This window comes from Metopolophium dirhodum, chromosome 1 (genome assembly GCF_019925205.1).
Source record: "Metopolophium dirhodum isolate CAU chromosome 1, ASM1992520v1, whole genome shotgun sequence".
Taxonomy (NCBI): domain Eukaryota; kingdom Metazoa; phylum Arthropoda; class Insecta; order Hemiptera; family Aphididae; genus Metopolophium; species Metopolophium dirhodum.
Window position 1 is genome coordinate 64,531,175 of NC_083560.1, and position 22,990 is coordinate 64,554,164.

The 22,990-nt window shown below is 28.3% G+C and overlaps 1 protein-coding gene across 1 annotated transcript in view; it reads left to right on the plus strand.

Moving 5' to 3' along the window:
• LOC132934267 (uncharacterized) overlaps positions 1–22,990 on the plus strand; it is a 59,283-nt gene that overhangs the window by 28,126 nt on the left and 8,167 nt on the right. The window contains exons 7-12 of the mRNA XM_061000555.1: positions 7,180–7,478; positions 13,028–13,289; positions 20,507–20,637; positions 20,972–21,167; positions 21,262–21,636; positions 21,748–22,320. Coding sequence (XP_060856538.1) covers positions 7,180–7,478; positions 13,028–13,289; positions 20,507–20,637; positions 20,972–21,167; positions 21,262–21,636; positions 21,748–22,320 — 1,836 coding nt within the window. The remainder of the gene's footprint in view (positions 1–7,179; positions 7,479–13,027; positions 13,290–20,506; positions 20,638–20,971; positions 21,168–21,261; positions 21,637–21,747; positions 22,321–22,990) is intronic.

A 22,990-nucleotide genomic window follows, 5' to 3' on the forward strand; every position in this document is an offset into this window, starting at 1 on the left:
ACGAAAATCCCGGCGTAACACCAAAATCTGCACAATATAATCATATAACAATAATAGCCGTCATGTTTCGTACAATACATATGTAATAATATTATAATATTCTATCCCGCTCTCTTTTCGTCTCCACAGCGTCTCTCTCTCTCTCTCTCTCTCTCTCTCACCCTTTCCGTCGTGTGTGTGACTCTCGTTAATTACCAGCCGAGTACCGAAAGTGTGTGTGTGTGTTTGACAGCTACAGTTTTCCAACGGCGCAGGACACGCGGACGCTATATAACAGTATAGTTTCGCATACACCCACACTCCACTGAAATCGACCACCCGTACCCCCCACGTGGGTCGTGCACTCGTGTGATATGTATACGTGTTTATGTATAGGTACATAATATATATATATGTATACATAAAATATAATATAATATATACATGGATACGTATATAATATATAATATGTACATGTTTATGTATCCTCGCGTATATGTAGCGTATAGAGTAATTAATTGGCACGGTACACTACACCGCCAAACGACACGTCGTTTTTAATTACACGTAGGCAAAAACACTCATTATATAATATATATAATATGTCTGTTTCGGGGGTGTTTGTGTGTGTCTGTTCGAGGATATAGGTGTGTGTGTGTGTGTGTGTGTGTGTGTGTGTGTGCGTCTCTCTATGAGGTGGACGGGGGTGACGGTGTGTGCGAGTTACAATATACGCGCGCGTAGTGGTTGAACGTGGAGCATATATTATAATATATTCGTACTTGGCGGCGACGGGGGCCGTAGTTGTTCATGTCACCATTTTTCACGTGGTGGCCCAACCGCCGACGACCACCTAACCCGCCGGTCATGGCCAATCGAAATTAATCGGCGACCCTGGTTAACGGGTGGTATAAATAGTAATACAATATTGCAGTGACGACAAAAACGCCGAAACGTCGAAAACCAGGACCACGCGTGCATATACTAAAATACACGTAAATTAACCTCCCATACAATATGTATATACATGGATATTGTCGTCTAGTATGCACGGCAAATATATTACATGTACGTGTGCGTGGGTTGTAAAATTATATGGGTAAGCTGTTTAATTCTCTAAGTATTTGCGCAGTATCTATCATATATGTATTAATACATACTATAATATTTTGTTACCGTAAAAGCTCGATTGAGTATGACTACTTAATGGTAGGATTACAAAAAAATAATAATTTATGTATAACGTAGGACGTACAAGCTATATTATGTTAGTAAAGCCGAATAAATCTATCACAGATTTAGTACTAATAAGTAATAAAAATGGTATAATGTTAAATATATAGGTACGCATACGTGGTATTCAGATAACAACGGTGTAAAGCTCATCTAAGATCGTCCAGATCTTTGTGGGTACCTATAATATTTTGTTCTTGATAACGTTTTAACTCGAGGCTAATTTATTCTAATGTGAAAAAAAATGTATATGATATCAAATTAATATCCAAAATGATTGAATAAGTATATATGTCAGGCGGCTCGCGGCTGCTGTAGGTAAGTCAACTTTTACGGCCCAGTGTCAGTGATTTTTAACACAATATTAAAGCCAAACAACTTAAAATGTCAATCTAGAGTATTATATTATAATGGTAAATTCGATACACGTTTTTCTTGCGCAAATAAATAATAATTTAATTTAAATATTTTTTTTTATTCAATTAATTTAGATAACTTACTATGATCAAAATTTTGGAAGTTAATTATTTTTTTTCTATGCAGTATCAACAACTAACGTTATTAGCTTAAAAAAAATACTTCAAAGTATAAGATATTTATGAACAACATTATATATTAACACAATATAAAGAGTTAAAAAAAATTAAGTTGTACAATGACATTTTAATAGATTTTAGATAATGCTATTGAGGTTGTTTTTACTATTTTATTTTTAAAGTAATTTGATGTATTTGTGTTTTTTTACATAAATAATATGTTACAGTATCTCTAGAGAGAAATAGGTGCTTTCATCGAATTAAATTAATATTGAACCCTAAACATCGTTACTATCATGTACGCTCCATACAGTTATCGCACGATGCTTCTTATAAGATCGAATTCGTTATTATAGCAAATCCTACTTGCATAAACGTGATTGGTGTGAATATTTTAAGGTTAATGCCCTTTAAATTATATCACCTGGGATTATCAGACGAACATTGGATATTATTATTCTTTTCTTAAAAAAATTAATGGAAATATATTTCTGAATTACTTATTAATAACATAGCAAGCTACATTCTTGATAGTTGATAGTTTGATCAACAATAGTTGTTAACAATAGTCAGTAGGTAAAGGGGAATAGTATATGCAGAATCTGTTAATGGAAAGGCGGGATGCAAAATTAATATTGTTTGTGTTGAAATTGAAGATTCAGAAGATTTGTGATTTTTGTATTTAATGTAATAATTAATAAAATGAGTTTATAATTATGTTAATACTGTAATTCCTATCCCTACTTCCCTTCCCTAGCCCTACTTTTCTATCACTATCCCTACCCTTCTAATATATGAATGCGAAAGTTTGTCTGTCGCTTTCATGCCTAAGCCGCTGAACCAATTTTGATAAAATTTGATACAGAAATAGATTAAATCTTGGAAAAGTACATAGGTTACCTTATGTCACAAATAAAGGTAAATAAGAGGTGCTCAAACAATGAATTTGAGATTCACGGTGGTAATTGAAACTTTTTATTCATATATAAATGGTTTCCATTGGTTGCAGATTATAATAGTAATAGGTAGGTAGTAGATATTAGTATTTTGTTTTTTTGTTTAATGGTTGTCATTGGTTAATCAGGTAGATCAGGTACAAGCATGCATCAAATCAAATTTTCGCACATTGCCTACCGCAAGGTGTCAGGTGGCTTGAGTTGCACTTACAGTCGCTCATCGGCGTGTCCGCAATCCACCTGCGGTGCGGTGGATTCCCTACTTGATATTCTGTCCACGTTGTCCCATAGGCGCAACTATAAGGAGGGCTTGGGTAGGCTTAGCCAACTCATTTTTGTCTGTAGCCCAACCAGTTTTTGAACGTATAATATAATTCCCAAATCCGATATATAACTCGTTTTTCTAACAAAATACTCTTCTATTAAACTATTTTTCTGTTTAAAGTTAAGTCTAAATCAAAGTTTTGTCAGAAAATCTATATAAGCTTAAATATTTTTCGAAAATTTTATTTTTTAAGAAAAATTATTTAAGCTGCAGTATTTTTTGCAATTGTATTTTCCAATTAACAATATTTATTTTAAAACTTGTTTCAGTAATTTTTTTTCCTAATTAACTTCGGTTTATACACAATACTTTTCCGGTTGTATATTTTGATTTTATTATATTTTCAAAATGTAATACTTTTCTGATAATTTATGTTAATTTAACATTTAATATTATCTCATTTAAAAATGTTCGATCACAATAATTGTATTACTTTATATTTTCTAAACAAACATTTTTCTCTTAAAACATTTTTGTAATTATTTTTCAAAAGGTGTATATTTCAACACCTTCCCGCAATCAATAATTTATTTTATTTTATTTATTTTTGACAATTTTATTTGGTACTTTGACCTTAAATAAAATTGTAATTTAAATAATTGTCTGTTTCGTCCCCCTATACAGTCTGTACACAATACTTGTAAATATTTTGTGAACACACATTTTTACTGTCTGAAGTCAATTTTAGTCCTTTATCTAGTGCAGTACCTATCATGTGAGAATAAATTACATTTTAGATCTGACACATGTAATACGTTAGATAGGTAATTTCGTTACCAATTACATGTTAATATATTTTAATTATTATCTTAGTCTGTTGGATGTGTTATACACAGTCACCAATTGTCACGTGTTTTGTATTTTCTAATGACTAATAAGTAATAATTAATAAGTTATTACTATAAAACCATTCTAATTTTTCTACATATGATCAGATGTACCAGAGTCTAAAACCCATGATTGTTAAATATAAATGCGTTTTCATGAGTCATGAAATTGTATTTACTAAAAGTAAATTATGTAATAAATTCTTTTTATCTTTATTAAACTGCCGTATTTTTATCTAGATTTATCTTGAAATTTAACTGGAAATTAACTCGATTTTTCCTGATCACCAACTTCATCTTTATCTGTGTATTCTTGATTATTCAATCAAACAATAACGTCTTTTTAAATTATTTACCATTTTACTTCCCTGTGGTACATCTTTCAATAGTGTTGAAAATAGTTGCTTGGAATTTTTTTTGGAAATTGGATGTTAGCAGCAGTTTTCAATGATGTTTCTGTTAGTTTTGTATTGTTTATGGGATTGTGTTGAATTTTATATTAGCCTTGGGTCAGCATTGATCTTATTGAGGGTGGATGAGGATGTTTTGGTGTGTTATTACTTATTATGGCTAAAATAGGAACAGCATTACAAAAATATATCGGCTTAACTTGGTTGTACGTCGTTATACTGCTATACCTATAGGTAGTCATAAAAATGCGATAAACGATAATTTGGAATAAACAACATAACAGTTTGCTGTCATGCTCAGTACACGAACTGTACATTTATTTAAATTAATTATTATATACATGCATATTTAATGTATGTTATCATTATTAAAGTATTTTAGGTATCGTCTGTCAAAAATGTAGTTTAAAAAATAATACATATTATTCAGGTTTACTAAAAAAAAAAAAAACTTATGACAACCGTTATTGATAGTTTTCGTAAAGTATTAAAACTAATGAATAATTCATTTTTAAATGTACCTTTTTATCAGTTTTGTGTGATTGATTTATTTAGATTTTACTAGCATAGTTTCATGTTTGTACTTTGTACATCCTATATGTTTTTAAAATTAAATCACAAAAAATCATAAAATTTCAGCTTTAACTAAGCTTTATGATTAAAATATAATATAGTAGGAAGTTAATCCCTAACGGTTACTAGTTAAACATTCAAAGATATGTTTACCAAGAAATCACAGCATAGTAAAAAATATGGGGGCGGGGGCTTCTATGGAAATTAAGCTTTGATGAAATACGGTATTCTAGCAATATATTACATTTTGTTTACCATGTCCAAAATTTATTAAAATTGTATAATAACATTACCAATTAACACTGCTTTATATTATAAAATTATAACAATTATTGTCCACAGTGCAAATATTGAAAACAAAGATTAGGTCAACAATTATGTTGTAAGAATATAGGAAGTATAGTTAAGGATATATTTAGGGATATTTAAAAAATATACAAATAAATAATAATGATAGTGATTATAGTTTGTAATCTTAAATGATTTTGCAGTGTCTATAACAAAATAATTAACTTAATATACCTAGTAATAATTATTAATTAATAATGAACTGTGGATGTATTAGTTATATAGAGAAGTTGTATGTAAAATTGCATTATAATTATTCTGGAATGATTGCCGAGGAGATTGGAACGCAACCCATCACATCTATTTTTCATTAAAAAATATTTAGGCCACCATAAATTGAATTCCCTATTCGAGCCTATGCCACGACTTCTGATAAATCTAAGTTTCACTAATGCTAAGTTGTACAAATAGTGATTAAAGCTGATAACATTTTATTTTTTGGGATAGTGAAAGCTGGGGGTAACATAGTTTAATTGGAATGTTAATATGAATTATTTGTATTTTTTCAATTACATTTATTGTTTTGTACCTAATTATTATTGTTTTATGTATAGGATAGTTGTACCTATATTTAGTGTGGTAATTTCTATAGCAATGGTTTGTAATGATATTTTTATGATTTTGGACCATACTATAGTAGTTTTACATCCAAATATATAATACTTTTTAACTTTCAATAAAAAGATTTTCAGTTGTTGGACGGAAGATTTCCTTGAAAAATTCTTGTTGCACCACTGTTTAATGCTGTTTATCAGCGCCGTCAAGTCCACTCAATATCTATTAGTTTTAATCCTTTTCTAAAGATTTTTTTAAAAAGTTCTCTAATCACTCATTTATTTTTTGGGGTGTCTAACTTTTCTAAAATCTCGTAGTCAAACAACATTTTCCATCGTCTATACTATTCGGTACCATTGTATCCCTAAGACCATCACATTTCATGGTTTTTTATAAAAATTCTTAAACTCATATGGCTCCATCCTCAATTTAGTTATCTAAAATATTGCCTTCATCTATTTTTGTTCTCTATCTGATTCTTCTATTTCTGTTGATATTAACAACTTTCCCCTAACCCTTTCTATTTCATACAATCTAATATTGATTTTATAGCTTATATTGTTAAATCTCAAAGTAACTATAACGCTTAACCTCTTTAAATACTTTCAACATTTGAATCCAATAATGTTGATTATTCTGTGTATGTCTTTATTAATGCGATTACTTTTCTATTATTAATTATTTTCCTCGGGTATCTGTTTGTAAATCTCATTTTCCATATCAGTTTTCTAAAGAACTTATTGACTTCAAAAACAATGTCTGGTAACTCATCAAAATTCAAAAATTATTGTCCATTAGCCAATCTGTCCCACATTGCTAAATTATTTGAGCTTCATTCTCCGTTTGATATAACTTTCTGATAATAACATTGTATACTAACTCTTTATACCTACATCCAATATTCTATAATGTTTTTACTTCAAATATTTTAAAAATTACTTCCAATTTATTCTGTTGAACTCCCCCGAGTATTGCAACAAGATCAAATCTTTATTTTTCTACTAAAGGTTGAAGATCGAATCATTTATTTAATACTAATTCTTTTAAAGGTGACGTCTGGGAAAAAACAAATGAGTTGTAGTATTACTAATACATTCGATAAGATCGACATGAACGTGCTGTAACGTTTTTTAACATTTGTGCGAGAGACTGTCGAACAACTTTCAAGTAAAATATCAAAAATATGTGTAAATTATAAGAAATAACCTATAGGAGAGTAGAGAGTCGAATAACGTAGTGACAATATTACAATGAATACATTATACATAATATAGGTATAAAAAGTATATACTTGACTTTTCGTCTCATCAGCTATTTTAAAGCATGTCCGCGGCCTGTCCATAAACTCAAAATAATAAATAAAAATAAAATGAATAATTGAACTCCAGCTGTTTTTTTATGTGTAATGACATTTTTTTTATTCGTACTCGTTTGTAGTTCCACCATTGACTGTTCAAATCCTACCTATCGCAGAAAATGGCCACTTTAGTGGTATTGACAACGATTTACAGCCACCTCCGTTCACACAGTCTTCGGCGAAAATGACACCATTACCGTTACCCGAAGACGATGATCGTTTGTCTGTGCACAGCAGTAAGATTCAAGAACAACGTCAGCTGCAACCATTAACGGCTGGGAGGAAATACGAGTTACCGTGTCGGGCTTATGGGTCACGACCGCCGGCAAAGCTAACGTGGTGGATGGATGGTCGGCGATTAGATACTACACGTGAGACGGTATGAAGACGTATTTATTATTGAAATTTACTTAAATTTTTATCTGATAGATGTTGAATATTAATAGTAAACAAAACAAAATTCATAATAAGTAACAATTTTTATAATCTATCAAACCAGTACACAAATTTATAAATTTATAAATCGTTGTTTAATTTAAGTAGGTACTACAGTTTTTAACCTCAAAATATAATATTATATATTAAAGGTACATGATGTTATTACATACTATGCATAATAATCATGATTGCTGTTGAGCTATCGTAGTTATATATTATTATATTAGTAGATAATTAATAAAAAAAATTAAAAAATGATATATACATTATACTTACTTACAACTTACATCTTATCCTGTCAAACAAATAATTTGATACGGCTGATCATTGATATTAAACTCAACTTTATATGATATGATTAATATATTTAAATACTTAAAAATAAAAAAATTGCTTACGTAATATTATTAAAACATTTTTCTAAAAAAATAGCGAAAGTGTTCACTATTAATAATAATTTATATAAGAAGTTTCTTAGTTTTTTTGGGGAGAAGAAGGATTAAAAAGTTTTTTAAGCACACAATTTGATTAAAAATTGCTACTTATATTCCTTGCGTGATGCATATTGTTTAATTTTTCAAAATATTTTCAAATGCGCAGATAACACTATTATATGATATATTTGTTCATTCTATTTGTAGTTACTAATTTAAGGTTTGTTGTTAAGTTAAGTGTTTATTACTTATAAATTATAATATATTTTAATCACGTTCTTTTTAATATCTCAAAGTGTATGGTTGATATTATTTTACGTACATTTCAAATTTGTTTATTGGTAAAATTGTATAATTTCCCAATGATTTTGATAAAACTAATTTCAGTATATTTTTTAATAAGTTTTATTTTTTAACTCAATATTTTAAACATTTTAGATTCCGAGCAAAGCGATAAATGTATTGATTTTACAATGATGTGTGTTTTTTTAAAATTTTTTTTTTGTGTCTATCATTACCTTTTATGACAGTAAAAGTGCTTGGATTTTCTTCAACAGTAACTTTTCTGATAGGAAAGTGAATCTAGTTGGTACTTTGGGGGGGGGGGAGGTCAAAAGTAAACATTTCCCAGTAGTTTTCAAAAGCGACGTGAAAAACAAAAAAAAAATTAAGGAAAAACCGGATTTTTTACGCAAAATCTGTTTTCGAGAAAATTGATTTTGGTTTTTGGTGTAACTTTAAAACAACAATAAAATTTTATTTGTTAAAAAAGCTTGAAAATTTAATACATGGCTCCTACTATATTTTTACAATGATATTTGTAAAAATATAAAAATCCTAAGTCAAGGTTTTTATTTATAAGCATTTAAAGTTCAAATCTTGACAAAATACAGAAAAATGACGAAAATTTGCAAATTATTTTGAGTTAGAAATTCATGAAAATTTTTCTTTTTAAATCTAAGATTTGAAAGTATAATGCAAGATTCCTCATAAGTTTGTCTACCTAAATCAAAAAAAAAAATGTTTACAAGAAAGTCAAATTAAATTTTTATGAGCGTTTAAAATTCATATTTTTACAACATTTGATATTCACTCGATTTCTCATGTAACGATTTTCTTATTTTGTTGTCATTAAAAAACGATTGATTGTAGATACTTTAAAATTTCACCGAATGTTTATATTAGCAATTTATTATACACGATAAAATTTTGAAAATAATTTGACTCTTTTTGAGCTGTTTACGAACATAGTCAGTTTTCAATTTTTTTAAATTTTTTTTTTCTATAAATATCAATAAAATTGTATTTGTTGGATAAAAAAGCGTGAAAATTTAATGCAAGGCTCCTGATATAATGTTACAATAGCAGTTGAAAAATATTAAAAATACAAAGGCACAATTTTTTTTTATTAGCCTAGTAGTAAAATAAATTGGGTACTTAAATCACGCAATAATATCATAAAATATACCTATTTAGTAATAATTTTGGTTGACCGTCTTCACTCAGAAACGTATTTCGTATACAATGATTTTATATCATTGATTTAAAATGTAACATATCCATTACAGTAGCTTTCTAGACATCTAATATACAGCAATTAATTAATAAAAAAAAGTTAAGACATTCAATCTTAAAACTTGAATGCGAGGTTTCCCGTATTCCATATTCTCCTGATTACAATACAATTATTAAATCGATTTCACTGTTTTTAATGATTAGGTACCTACATACAATTTGAAGAAAAATATGCGATGTAAATTCTATATAATATGAAATATAATTATGTGGTTTGACTTGAAATCACCTGTCAAACGCAATGGCATGATTTTTCATTGTACCCATTGGCTATTTTTCTGAATTTAAGCATGGGTTTTCAGTTTTATACCTATTATTGAATTAAATTACAATTTCTATATAACCTTGCATCTTTATAAACCATCTCCAAAAGTACCATAATATATAAGTACATATTCAGCAAGCAGAAAACGCATTACAAAATATTAGTACTAAGCGGTTTTGATATTTTGATATATACTTTAATGATTATTTCCATCTTTAATGCCGCTATACCTAAGTTTTAATTCAAATTCTTATATTATTAAATAATGATGTATATACCTACACACCGTGTTCTTTGAATAATAAATGTTAGTCTATATTCATGAATGATGAGGAAATTGGCTTTTAAGTTTATAGTGAATAAATCATTATATAAGAAACATTGTGCCCCAAGTTTTTTCTTAAAAATTCGATGATAATACCGTAAAGTTTGGAATTGTTAAATTATATTTAATGATATTGGTTAAAAAAGTTCAACCTTTAATCAATGATTTGGCTCGATTAGTAAATAACCATTCTCTATATAATTTAAAAATCCCGATTATTTATAATTGGCCATTATAGTCATACCGTATTTTTAAATACCTTAATTATTACATATTAGTATATTATAATATATAATTGCAAGTATCGCATAATAATAAATTAATAATTCAAGTCCAAATATAACTTAACCTATAATTTTTAATGACGTATAATATCTCATTCAAATCTACTTAAAATGGATGAGGCGTATAGTATTATACGGGTAAAATTCCTTATTTAAAAAGTCCACCTGATATGCTGACAACTGATTTTAAAATACAAAAAAGTTTCAAAACCAGGTTTATTATTATCCTGGTTACTTAGAAATTGTTGATTACGAGTTTGATCCCATACCTTCATCCCAAAAACATGTAAACCCGTTTTTATTCCATGCTAAAAGGTTTTTCAGAAACTTTGTTCACAGTTTGACACAACAAAATTAATTTAAGCTTAATATATTTTGCACCATATAATCAGTAGAATAAAAATATTACTTTTTTAACTACTTGTAGGTGTCTTCTGATTATTTTAATTTAAATGCTTATTTTATTTCATTTGTTTTAATAGAAAAAAATGGTTTAAACAAAAAAGTGAACACTTTGTTCTTAATTATTATTTCACATAAATACACAATATGTATAATTAATGAAATGAATAATAAATATTACAAGGCAATAGTTAGAACATAATTTTTACAATATTAAGTTATGACTTATGTGTGTATAATAATAGTCATTTATTTTATATGGTTTGTTTTTTAATTTACTTTCCTCTCCCTTCTCGTATAATTTTACTTCCACAACTAAAGTTTGGTATCGTAGTGTTGCTTCATTGTTTGAAACTTTAAACTTTAAATTTGGTTGCCCTAAACCTTTTCACTCATTATTCGTGACATATTTTTCTTTGCTGGGCTATCTCGTTTATCGCTTTTGTTACATATAAACCATTTTTTTTATATATATTTTGTATTAACTTTTAAAGTTTCAACTTTTATTATTTTTCATTGGTTTACAGTGTGGCGTGTAAAAATATAGAAATAAAAACGGAGATTTTTCAACAAAGCTATAGGTACATATAGCCGTTTCCATTTTTTTTTTTTTTTTTATTAAATTATGCGCAATATAATATTAAATTGAGTCAAGTAAACGACTCGGCTACAGGAGGCGTAAGCGTAGTCGACTTAAAGTAGACATTGTTTATTTATTCAAACTTTCTTTTATTATTAAATTTTACACACACAGAACACACATACATATAACATATTATATAATAAAATACTTTGTAGCTGCAAGGTACACAACGACGAACGATCCATTATAATAATAACACTAACAACTGTAGTAAAAACAGAATTTTTACTACAGCTACATTATTGCAATAGAAACATGTCTTCATTAATTTTTTTCAAAGATTTGATAGTTTTGATGGGGAAATTTTAAAGGTTATATTTCATCTGATATTAGGTATTATAGTAATATTTATTTATTTATCATAATTGTAAGTATATCACATAATAATTCTTAATCCAATATATTACCTAACTTGATACATCTACCTAGTATTATAATAACATTATTGTAATAAGAACATAATTAGGTAACACATATCCTTATTTATTTATTTTTATTTATTGATCTTAAGTATTGGAAACTATCATGGTCATTAGCATTTTTGTAGGGGGTTACGGTCAGTTGATGAACCGGTGAGGATTCGTTACTAAAAGACCAGAATGGTCGGTCACCCATCTGGAAACTAACCACGTCGGCCGATACGTGACCTCAGAATTCGTTAGTGACTGAGGCCAACCACCGAGCCACACCAGGCCCATTCGTATATTTAATATTAGTTTATCGATATAATTTTCATAATATAAAATTTATATTATAAATTAACACGAATTCTCCAACATAGTTTAAACTAATTATTTTTGTAACGTAACTAAACACAAATACACGGGTCAAAAATATTCCAGTCTCTCACAAACAGAGACAAATAGAAATAGCCGATTAGACGTATAAAAAAATAGAAATACAGTGTACTCTCGGTAATTTGAAACTCACCGGGGGGGGGGGGGGGGAATTCGACTTACTAAAAATGTGTTATTTTTATTTGAAGGGAAATTTTATTTGTTCGATATGTCAAAATTTTTTATTAAAACACAATATCAAAAGATAAATATATTATATATAATACATAATGTATAATAATTAATAACATACAATAATAGGTACGATACAATACGATACCATTGTCCATTAATTCTGAATGTAATTAATTCTTGTTGTATTCTGCACATATCATTGGTTCTAAAATAGTTATCAGTTAGTGTGAACCAGAAATAAAATGTAATTTTTACGTAGAACCCCCCAAAATATTTCAGTTAATTCATATTATGTATATTGTATATTATGACATATCGTATTCGCACACTTTTTTTTTGGTTCATTAACAAATTATAAATGTATGCAGTATGTATATAAGTTTATGTATTCATAGATGTAATGATATATTTTACTCATTAAAATACCAAGGAAACCTTGTTCTTGATTTTATCCTAATTATTATTATTTTCTGGTAGGATGTTGAATTTATAGATGACTACTATTTTAGCTTAAAATGATGATAAGATCTAAATAATATGTCTTATGTAACCTTATATATGGCTATAATTATATTAAGCGTATATTAACAGACTTCAACCGACGGAAACTCAACGACAAGCGTATTGACGTTCGTACCTGTTAAACCGACGACCAAATCACGTTATCAAGAACCCGGAGAAGCTGACGAGCACAGAACGTCTGACTATGACGGCAGGTTAACTTGTAGGGCCGAAAACCCACAGCACCAACTGTCGACGTCCCAGCGAAAGCACACAATAGCGGCCGGTAGTGATTCGTCTGATGATGCCGGAACGCCTTTCATACAAAGCACATGGTTGTTACGGATACAATGTGAGTATAATGGTAGAATTGTATATATACGACTTATTATTTTATTCATACTCGCAAATAGCTCCATATGTTTCTCGATACATACTACACCTGTGCAAATATATGTACAGTTCTATAAATTATTTATTATTAGGACTAAAGTTTGAAACTAACCATGAAACCGTATTGGGTAAGGAAAGGAGGAAGGAAACCATTGGTTTTACTATTTTTCTTGTTTCAAGTTTTTTTTTATCGTAAGAAATTCCAAATCAATTTTCTTAAATTTGAAATTAAATAGAAATATATGTATTTTGAGTTGGTTTAACTTATATATAATTCTAGAAGAAAATAACAATTCCATATGTTTATTAAATATATTATAGGTATTGTAAATGGAAAATGTTCTGTAGTTTTGTTATACCTAATAGTATACTAAGTAATAACCATAGAATATTAAAACATGTAAATACATTTTCAAACATTTTAATATCTATGATTTATTTTTTACACTTGTTGAACGACTAATATAAAATGTTATTTCGTCTTCGTCAATGAAAAAGTACTGTCAAAAATCATTTTATTTCTTAACCAAACAAAACAGTTTAAATTGTGAACTAAATTCTTAAGATTAGTTAAATTTGATCTGTTAGAGTTATAAGTCTACTTATTATTCAGTACTTCACAGTATTCAAACTGTAAGTTAACACGAAATTAATTAATTTTTAGTCTCAAGAAGTTAGCCTAAAGGATTTTTATGAATAAATTAAATGTATTAAATATAATATAGATATATTAAACTAAATTTCTTGAAATTAAACTAAATAAATATCTTTATAATATATTACATTCTAAATTTCTAAATATAAAATATCATTTTTACACTCTGTAATAAAATACAATGACTGATAAATCTATTACTTAAATATTTTACTCTACGCAGATTTATAGTAGAAAACAAGTATTATTTTTCAAACAATTGTATTACACTAATGCTCAACAGCTTAGTGTAATTTATAAGGTCGTAAGTAGTAAGGTACCTACTATAGCAGTTACTCAATTCATTATTTCTATAGAAGCATTTAGTTGGGTCCAGATCATGAAATGGCAAAAAAAGAACCAATCTCATGAAATGGGAAATTCCGCGTTTAGTGTGTAAATATTTATATGAACACTATGTAAGTATTACATAATTCAAACTTACTTAAGACAAATACATCATTCAGTTTGTATTGTACCGAGGTTGTATAGTAACTACCTATATAGTTTAAACGTAAAGACGTCTAATCGGTAACATATCTACCATGTCGACGTCTCTAGCTTCCGTATACCTAGTTAAAATAGTAATTTGTTGAGATGCAAGCGATCAATAAATTTACCAAGTAAATTTGACCGACTTTTTATGTTTTATAAGCTATAGAAACTTTTAACGTTCTAGAAATTTAAAACAAAATAAATTGTAATACATTTATAGTGGAAAAACTGTACCTATTTTACGCTATACCTATTATTATTAATTTTGAATAAAGTTAAGGCACAAGGCGTGATACATTAATTTGTTTAAAATTATATTTAATTGACAATTATTATTGTGGTATAACATATTACATTTTAGAAATGAATAAATTAAATGTATAATTAAATTTCAAGATTAACAATGGAAAATTGAGTAATAAAATTTATCAATTTACCAACATTTATTGCATTTTTACATTGAAAAAATATTATCTTTTGTTCTTTTCCAATTTACCATATTAAGTATGTTCTGGAGATTTATCGCATAATTGATGATAATTGGGTGTTTCACTATCCGGAGACCGACTAGGATTTCTGTAATTTGCATTTGAATGTCATGTCAACTTGTTTTTTTTCCAAAAACTTCTACACAGACACGTATTTTCTCAAGTGACAATTCAACAAATTAAAATAGAATGGATGGTAATTCAATTATGTAACAGTTAGCAAACAGTTGAACTTGTAGTTTAACTGTTCGCTTAAAATACGTACTTGATTAAATATAATATTATAATGCTGTATGTTTCTTCTGCTTTTCTTATATTACTAAACAGCACGTTAAAGAGATTACTATTATACGCGACTGTTGATAAAAGGGATGCATAAAATACGCCCACAACATTTCATAAAAACAACTTCGCTACGATCTTGAATATAACTCATATTATAACAGCCAAACATTTTTTAAAAAATGTGTGAAATCGGGATTTTTAAAATTAATTTAACTAATTATAGTATTATCGTATAAATGTATTATACCTATATGACAGCAAAATACAGTGGGTTCCGCTTAATGTGATCATTTTGGTGCAGGTCATTTTGATTCTATTAACCGGTTGATTCTATAAAACATTTACAACATTTTTTTCATAATTCAATCTATAGTTTCATCAATAAAATTCCGTATTGCTTTTCGATAGTAAGTTTTCATTGTTTTTATAATTCCCTGGTCAATAGTAACATTGAGAACATTTATCCAACTTAATAAATAATATCATAACGAACAAGTAAATCTTTTTTTTCTTTTATTGTCAAATCTTTTCGTTTGGTCGACATTTCAAAAAACACTTATGATCATGAACTGAATAAACTAAATGGCATAAGTACACGACGCACAAATTGAATGACATAATTCAACGTACAACGATATACTGCCATACTGATAAGTTAAAAAATAAAATGGGTTTTATAAATTAATCAGTTTGAAATACCATAAAAACGATAAGATTGTTCATAAAAGTTATTCAATTATCCGGTGCCTAGTGATTCTAATAAAATGTTAATTTAACATTAGTAACATACAATTTGGTTTGGGGTTTTCATTTTTGATTCTAATAAACGGTTGATTCTATAAACCAGTGAACACATTAAGCAGAACCCACTGTATATCCTTGTAACTACACATATTTAAATTAAATTGGAAAATTGCAATTTTTATCATCTATGTAAATAGATATTATTGAATATGTAAAGAGATGACTAGATGAGGCAGATAACTAAAAAAAACTTTGAATAATACAATTTTTGGTTGTAAATGTTATATGTTTTTATTACTATTTTATTCGAGTTTAGAAATTGTTTGTTGTTGTAACAATTCTTACTTATATATTACTGAAATGGTAAGAAAATATTATTTTCTGATAGATAGTTGTTTTTTTTGTTCACAATGGTTGTAACATACCTTATCATATTACGGTGTAAAAATGAATACAATTTTTAATAATAAAATCCTGGTGATATTATATTGATAAACATATATAATAGCATATTTTGATTAATAAAAGAGCAGGTATTTTTGTTTTATAATCACAAATAATTTGGTTAGATATGAGATTGCTTTATTATTTATTACTTAATGAATAGGTCATTCAATGAAATAGGTACCTATGTTCATATAATTTTTTTTTAATCAAAATTATACGTAATTACCAATTATTGTGTCTGTGTGTGGTTCTATTAGTCTATTTTATTGCAATTAATAACTTTACTCAATTTATAATATTAAAATAATTAATTTGAATATGCTCGCAATACATAATTAATTGTAATTCGAAATAGGATAGATATAGTACTAGATATTTTATTCAATATCATACAGGTACTAGTAAAATAATGTTTCACAATTATTTTAAAATACTCAATTATAAAATTATAATTTGCTTATTACTGTGAGTATATTACACGAATATTTTAATGACATACTGAGTTTGAAAGGTCGGATGTTAAATGCCTTAATTATAATAAATTCATAACATACTACATTTAATGGTGTGTTCTATATAATTTAAAAATATTTAAAATACATAGTTAACATAAGTTACGTCTAACCATGCAGTTCTGCTATTTACAAATAAACAGCTATTAACATGTTAGTTGTTAAACAAATATTTAGTTTATTGTGAAATTATGAATTCTATCCAAATCATTAAAGCTAAAATTGAAGTACGAAATAGACTTGTATTAAACAATAATACTTGGTATATGGTAGAATAATGCCGCAAACTTGTAAGTTTTGGAGGAGTGGTATTCGGATTTTGTTTTAGTATCTATAGACAGTTCTCAGTAAATTTTACCTACCAAGAAACTTATGTACGGTTATTTACGACATATCTAGTCTTTTCCTATAAATTATTACTTCCAACAGATCGTTAGAACTTAGAGGTGCAATGGTAAAGGTATACTCGCAGTTTTTATGATTATTCTAGAGATTATATTCTCACTTACTCTAATCACGTCTTTTCCTTAATGTTTGGATTGATTGTGTGTATTTTATTTTCTAAAAAAATGTTGTAACTTTAAATCTTGGTAATTAATGTAGATTATTCAACTACCCGAATGACAATATAAATTGTTCTCATTACGTAGTGCCAGTTTTATTTTTCGTTATATTTAAGTATTTAACTCATTATTTGATTATTGTAATTATAATAATTAACTATACATTTTTCTATGTACTTACAAATGTATAATATTAACTTTAATCATTCTTAAGCTATTTCAGTATTTACACAAATACAAAATTAATAACATCAACATTAAAGAACCCGTAAAAAGTGATTGTTTAATCGATTAATTTGAAAATTTATATTTAATTTAAATAATACGTTTCACATAACAAACATCGCCATCAATTAAGTTTTGTAAATTTGAGAGTGGAGAGTAGGTAGGTTTGATAATAATATTGATGTTTTCTACTACTCTAAACTCTATTAATTAAAAAAATAATTATTTCCAATCAATTTAATTAAGAGTCGTTTTGAGGTAGGTAGTCAAGTAGTATATGTGGTAATATACTAATATGTATATCAAAACTTTATATCACATTATTTGGTAGGTAACGCAACTTGTTATATGGAATATTCTGACTATTTAATATTAACATTTGGATTCTTTTCTCTGATGCACCATAGTTTTGTTAAAAATATAAAATACTGATAATGGTAGGCACACCGGTCGATCCAATAAAAAATTCTTCTATGAGTCATATCTATACATATAAAAGAACTTGTCCTGGCTAATTTATCATCACCTAGCCGGAATCGCTGAAGCTACGAGTATGAAATTTGGTCAGTAGTTTCGTATGCAAATACCCAATATAAAAGATTTTCCAAAATTCGCATTTTAAAGAGGCCCTACACAAGGATTTTGAAATTCACGGTGGAAATAAAAAAATGTTTGTGTTTATAAATGGTTGCCGTTAGTTGTAGATTATAATAGTATTAGTAGACATTAATATTAATTATTTGTATATAATTAGTTTATATTGGTTACTTGGGCAGATGAGGTAAAACCAGCATCAAATCGTCGTGTTTACATTGCCTCGATTAAAGAGACTATATATTATAACCAAATGTATGAAGTGTTTCTAGCTTATATTCTCAAAAACTACTCAATTGGTTTTGATGAAAATCTCAGAGATTGTTTTTAGAAATATCAGAAAAGCTTAAATAATAGTTAAAAACACGTTACAATATATAGCAAGTGTTAAATCCAATCCGAAACTAGCGGTTACCCATCCAACTCAAATTATTTCACAAAGCTAGGTACACCGACGTCAATAAGCCCGTTAACTGAGGACTAAGGTATGTACACTATAACTGCGATACCTACTAAAACCCAGATTTATCTATACATATAGCACTGTATTTGATATATTTTGTTCATTTTTTTCTCGGGTAAAGTCCGGTCCTACTGCTATTTTTATGTTCACTTAAGTATAATACTCTATATTATATACGGTAATATTTAAAAATTTAAAATGTATAGTGTATGTATTCCTATTATTAGAATTTTTGAAACTATAATAAATATTTTGATTAAACGGTGATATGATGAATTGTGTGATTTAACTTACTTAATTTTAATTATTTATAAAAGAAATATTATAATTCCCAACGTAAGCTTCAATTGCAAAAGCTTACAATTGTCAATTTATACAGTTCACAACTACTAATAATAATATCATAGATTTAAATGTTTTAAATCAAAACTAATAGAATAAGACAATAATTCTACCCTATTGATTTAACTAAAACTATTATTCGTTTATCAATTTGTATTTAAAATATAAAACATTTTCGTTCTTCTATTAAATAGTAAATACCATACAATAAAATTGACGCATATTTTTCATGAATTATAATATATGTAAATTACATTTTATTTTCGTTGTTAAATAATCTAAAAAATTAAAACTAAGGTAAGATTTTTGGGACTTGGATTCTTTAATTTAAAATATAACATTATGTTCACAAGATCTTATGGTACAAGTAATCTAAAATACATGAAAATGTAACGTTTTTTAAAAATTAAAATTAGATATTTTAATTAAACCTGAGAATTTAAATATAATGGAAAATATAAACATGGAAACAATATTCTGAAAACAATTTATAATATTGAACGCATACAATAGACAAACTTTGCTTTTTTGGGTTTATTACCATAGTCCATAACCATACAATATAAATCCAGTACCTATGCAAGTATAAATCAATATATATTACGGCGAAGGTAACGTATTTTTAAAACGTACGTTCCATCTATTCACCTTTTTAAAAAATGTTGTATTATAAAATACACACTATACGTTATAAGTTATCGTATTTATATATATACACTTTACGTATACACTAGCTACTGTTGGTTGGCTTTACTACGTAAAACTGTCATTCTGTCATCCCGCAACGCTGCGCTGCTCGTCATTGTCGTTATGTCCGGACCATTTCTCGTTGAACTCTGTCGCCGTGCCAATTTCGTATAAAAGAAAAAGTGTGCCCTGCGTACATAAAAAATAAGTTAACTCACAATGTCTCGTCGTTTATTATGATAAAAACTATACGAGTCGGTGGCATAAATAGCAAGGGCATTTTTTATTGTATATATACGGGACGGGTAGGGGTCCCATCCGCGTCGTGGTCAATCGGTCGTGAAATTGCTCTTCCACCCCTCGCATCGTCTCGTTATACAAACGACACCCTACCCGCCAAAAAGTTAAGTCACCCAGTTAATAAGTTACCGGAGCTGATACTATAGTAACTGCTGGGGATTGAAAAAAAATATATTATTGAACAGATCATAATATTATTATAAATTGCGTACGAAATTCCTTGGCAACAATATTACGACACATTATATGGTATGCATCGTATCTTTTTCAGGGCTTGGTGCTTCAAATATAATTATTAATTTAAAATAATGCATACCTGATATATATAATTTTCCAGATGTTCCTGAGACTCAAATCACATTGGGTACTAACTTACGAGCAGATGACATACGTGAGGGTACAGACGTGTATTTCGATTGTACGGTGGATGCGGTGCCACCTGCGTATAAAGTCCAATGGAAACGAGATGTACGTTATTAATTATTATATAATATTACTTATTGGTATTAACATTTATTATTTAGGATTATACTTATAATGTTTTTTATAAATTTTAAATTCAATCCATTCGTAAAACATAAAAAAAATATAATATAATATGAAAACAATTATTTCTATTGGAAATTAGATTAAGTATGCAATATTGTTTACAAAATGTTTAGGTATGTTTTTAAATATTTCCAATTATAATTTATAATCATCTTCATAAGTATTTTCAGCCAATGATAGATTATTAGTGTTTATTTTGGTATTTGAATTTAAGCGTTATTTATAGTAAATTTGTTTGTTTACAATATTTTAGGGCATAGAACTACATCACAATGCTGGTGGAGGTGGTTCAATATCTGGAAGCGGATCAACTACGACAATTATTATCAGTAATCAGTCATTGGTGTTACAAGGAGTCAGCCGCCGTGAGGCCGGTCATTATACATGTGGTGCTGAAAATGCTGAAGGTCCTGGACCTCATAGCAAATCAATTCACCTCGATGTTCTCTGTAAGTTTACATATATCAATGATAAATAATATATTAAGTGTTGTTTAAAATGTGAGAACAATTATATTTTGACAAAATATACGAATTTATATAGACGCTCCGACGTGTACACCAAGTAACAGTGCTGGGAAAGCTGTTCAACGAGTGGTTTACGGTGTGGCAAAAAAAGAAACCGTAACAATTGCTTGCCATGTACAGGCTAATCCTGCACCGACAGAATATCGTTGGTCGTTCAACAATACAATTTCTTCAATTGCTACTGGTGGTGGAGCTGGGTCTACCTCGGCGGGATCCTTGATCAAACAACGGTTCAGTAGTATTGGAAATTTAGCCGGTTCTTCTTTGAACTCATCGAGAGTGTTAACTTATGCTCCGAGAACAGATTTTGACTATGGAACGGTTGAATGTTGGGCTCGAAACCGAGTGGGTATGCAAGCGCATCCCTGCGTCTATCATGTCATTGCTGCAGGTCAGTAAGCGGAATTGCTTGTATATTATATATAAAAATTATATTATGTTTATAAATAAATGTTTCAAGTAAGTACCTATCTATTAACTATTAGATACATATGTTTTACAGGTCGACCAGATCGTGTAACTAATTGTACGGTAGTGAACTCTAGAGCTGCCATGAATCTAAATGGAACAAGAAGATTAAGGAGTTCCAAAAACTCAGGATCACACATTTTTATAAGATGCACCGAAGGATATGACGGTGGCTTACCTCAACGTTTATGGGCCGAAATCAGAGAGGATTCTAAAGTCCAACATTCGGACTTAGGTGGTGACGATTTAAGTGGAGATTTAGTACTTAATGTAACAGGTATTGATGAACAAGACCAACCCGGTTTCTCAGATTTAAATCCAGATGAAAATAAAAAATCAGAAAATGCAGCTTCTCCGCCGGTAAAAGTATTTGTAGCAAGAGGTTTGAAACTAGGAGCTGTTTATAGAGTTGATGTGATGGCTAGCAATGCCAAAGGAAGGTCAGAACCATTAACATTAATGGTATCAATACCAATGGGGATGACGGGAGTTGATTCTGATGAACAAAACCAGAACGGAATTTCAAATACAATGACCACAATAGAAGGTCAAGATCCCGACCGAGCCCGGAATTTACTATTGGAACAACAACGAGAACAGGAACGTGGTAAGTAAAATTTTATTATTGATATAAATAGTTAAAAAGAAAGCTGAATTTTAATATGCACCTTCACCTTATATGAAAAAAATATATACAAAATTTGATAAACCATGTAAGCTAGTATTTACAAGAGTATATTTTAACAAGATTTCAATATTTTTAAAAACAGTGGGAGTACAATAAAAAGTATTATATATTATACATTTATACATATATATTTATGCACATTAGTGTCGAATCTAATAAAAAAAGACGATTATTAAGTTTTTTTTTTAAATATTATGGTTAAAATAACAGTTATTTTAACCGTATTACATTTAAACTAAAAATCGAAGTAATTTAGCGTAACAATTATTTGACAAGCAACTATTCGAAAATTTCATAGAAAGTTAAAACATTAAACAAATAATCAATTAAATTTAATGGCATTCCCTACCATTAATTACAAATTTTAAGCCTAATCAAAAAGTTTTCATTTATAGTGCGAATCGTACCTGCAGTGTCATTGAATATTTATACTTTAACAATTTTCCTTCATATAATATATTTACAAAGGCTTGTAGTAATTCCCTTGAGTAACTGCAGTCGATTTCGTCTCCCTACAAATGAGTACTCCCTCGCTTCAACCAAGTTTATAATATCTAGAGGGGCAATAAGCGCCTGTTACAGTATAGGT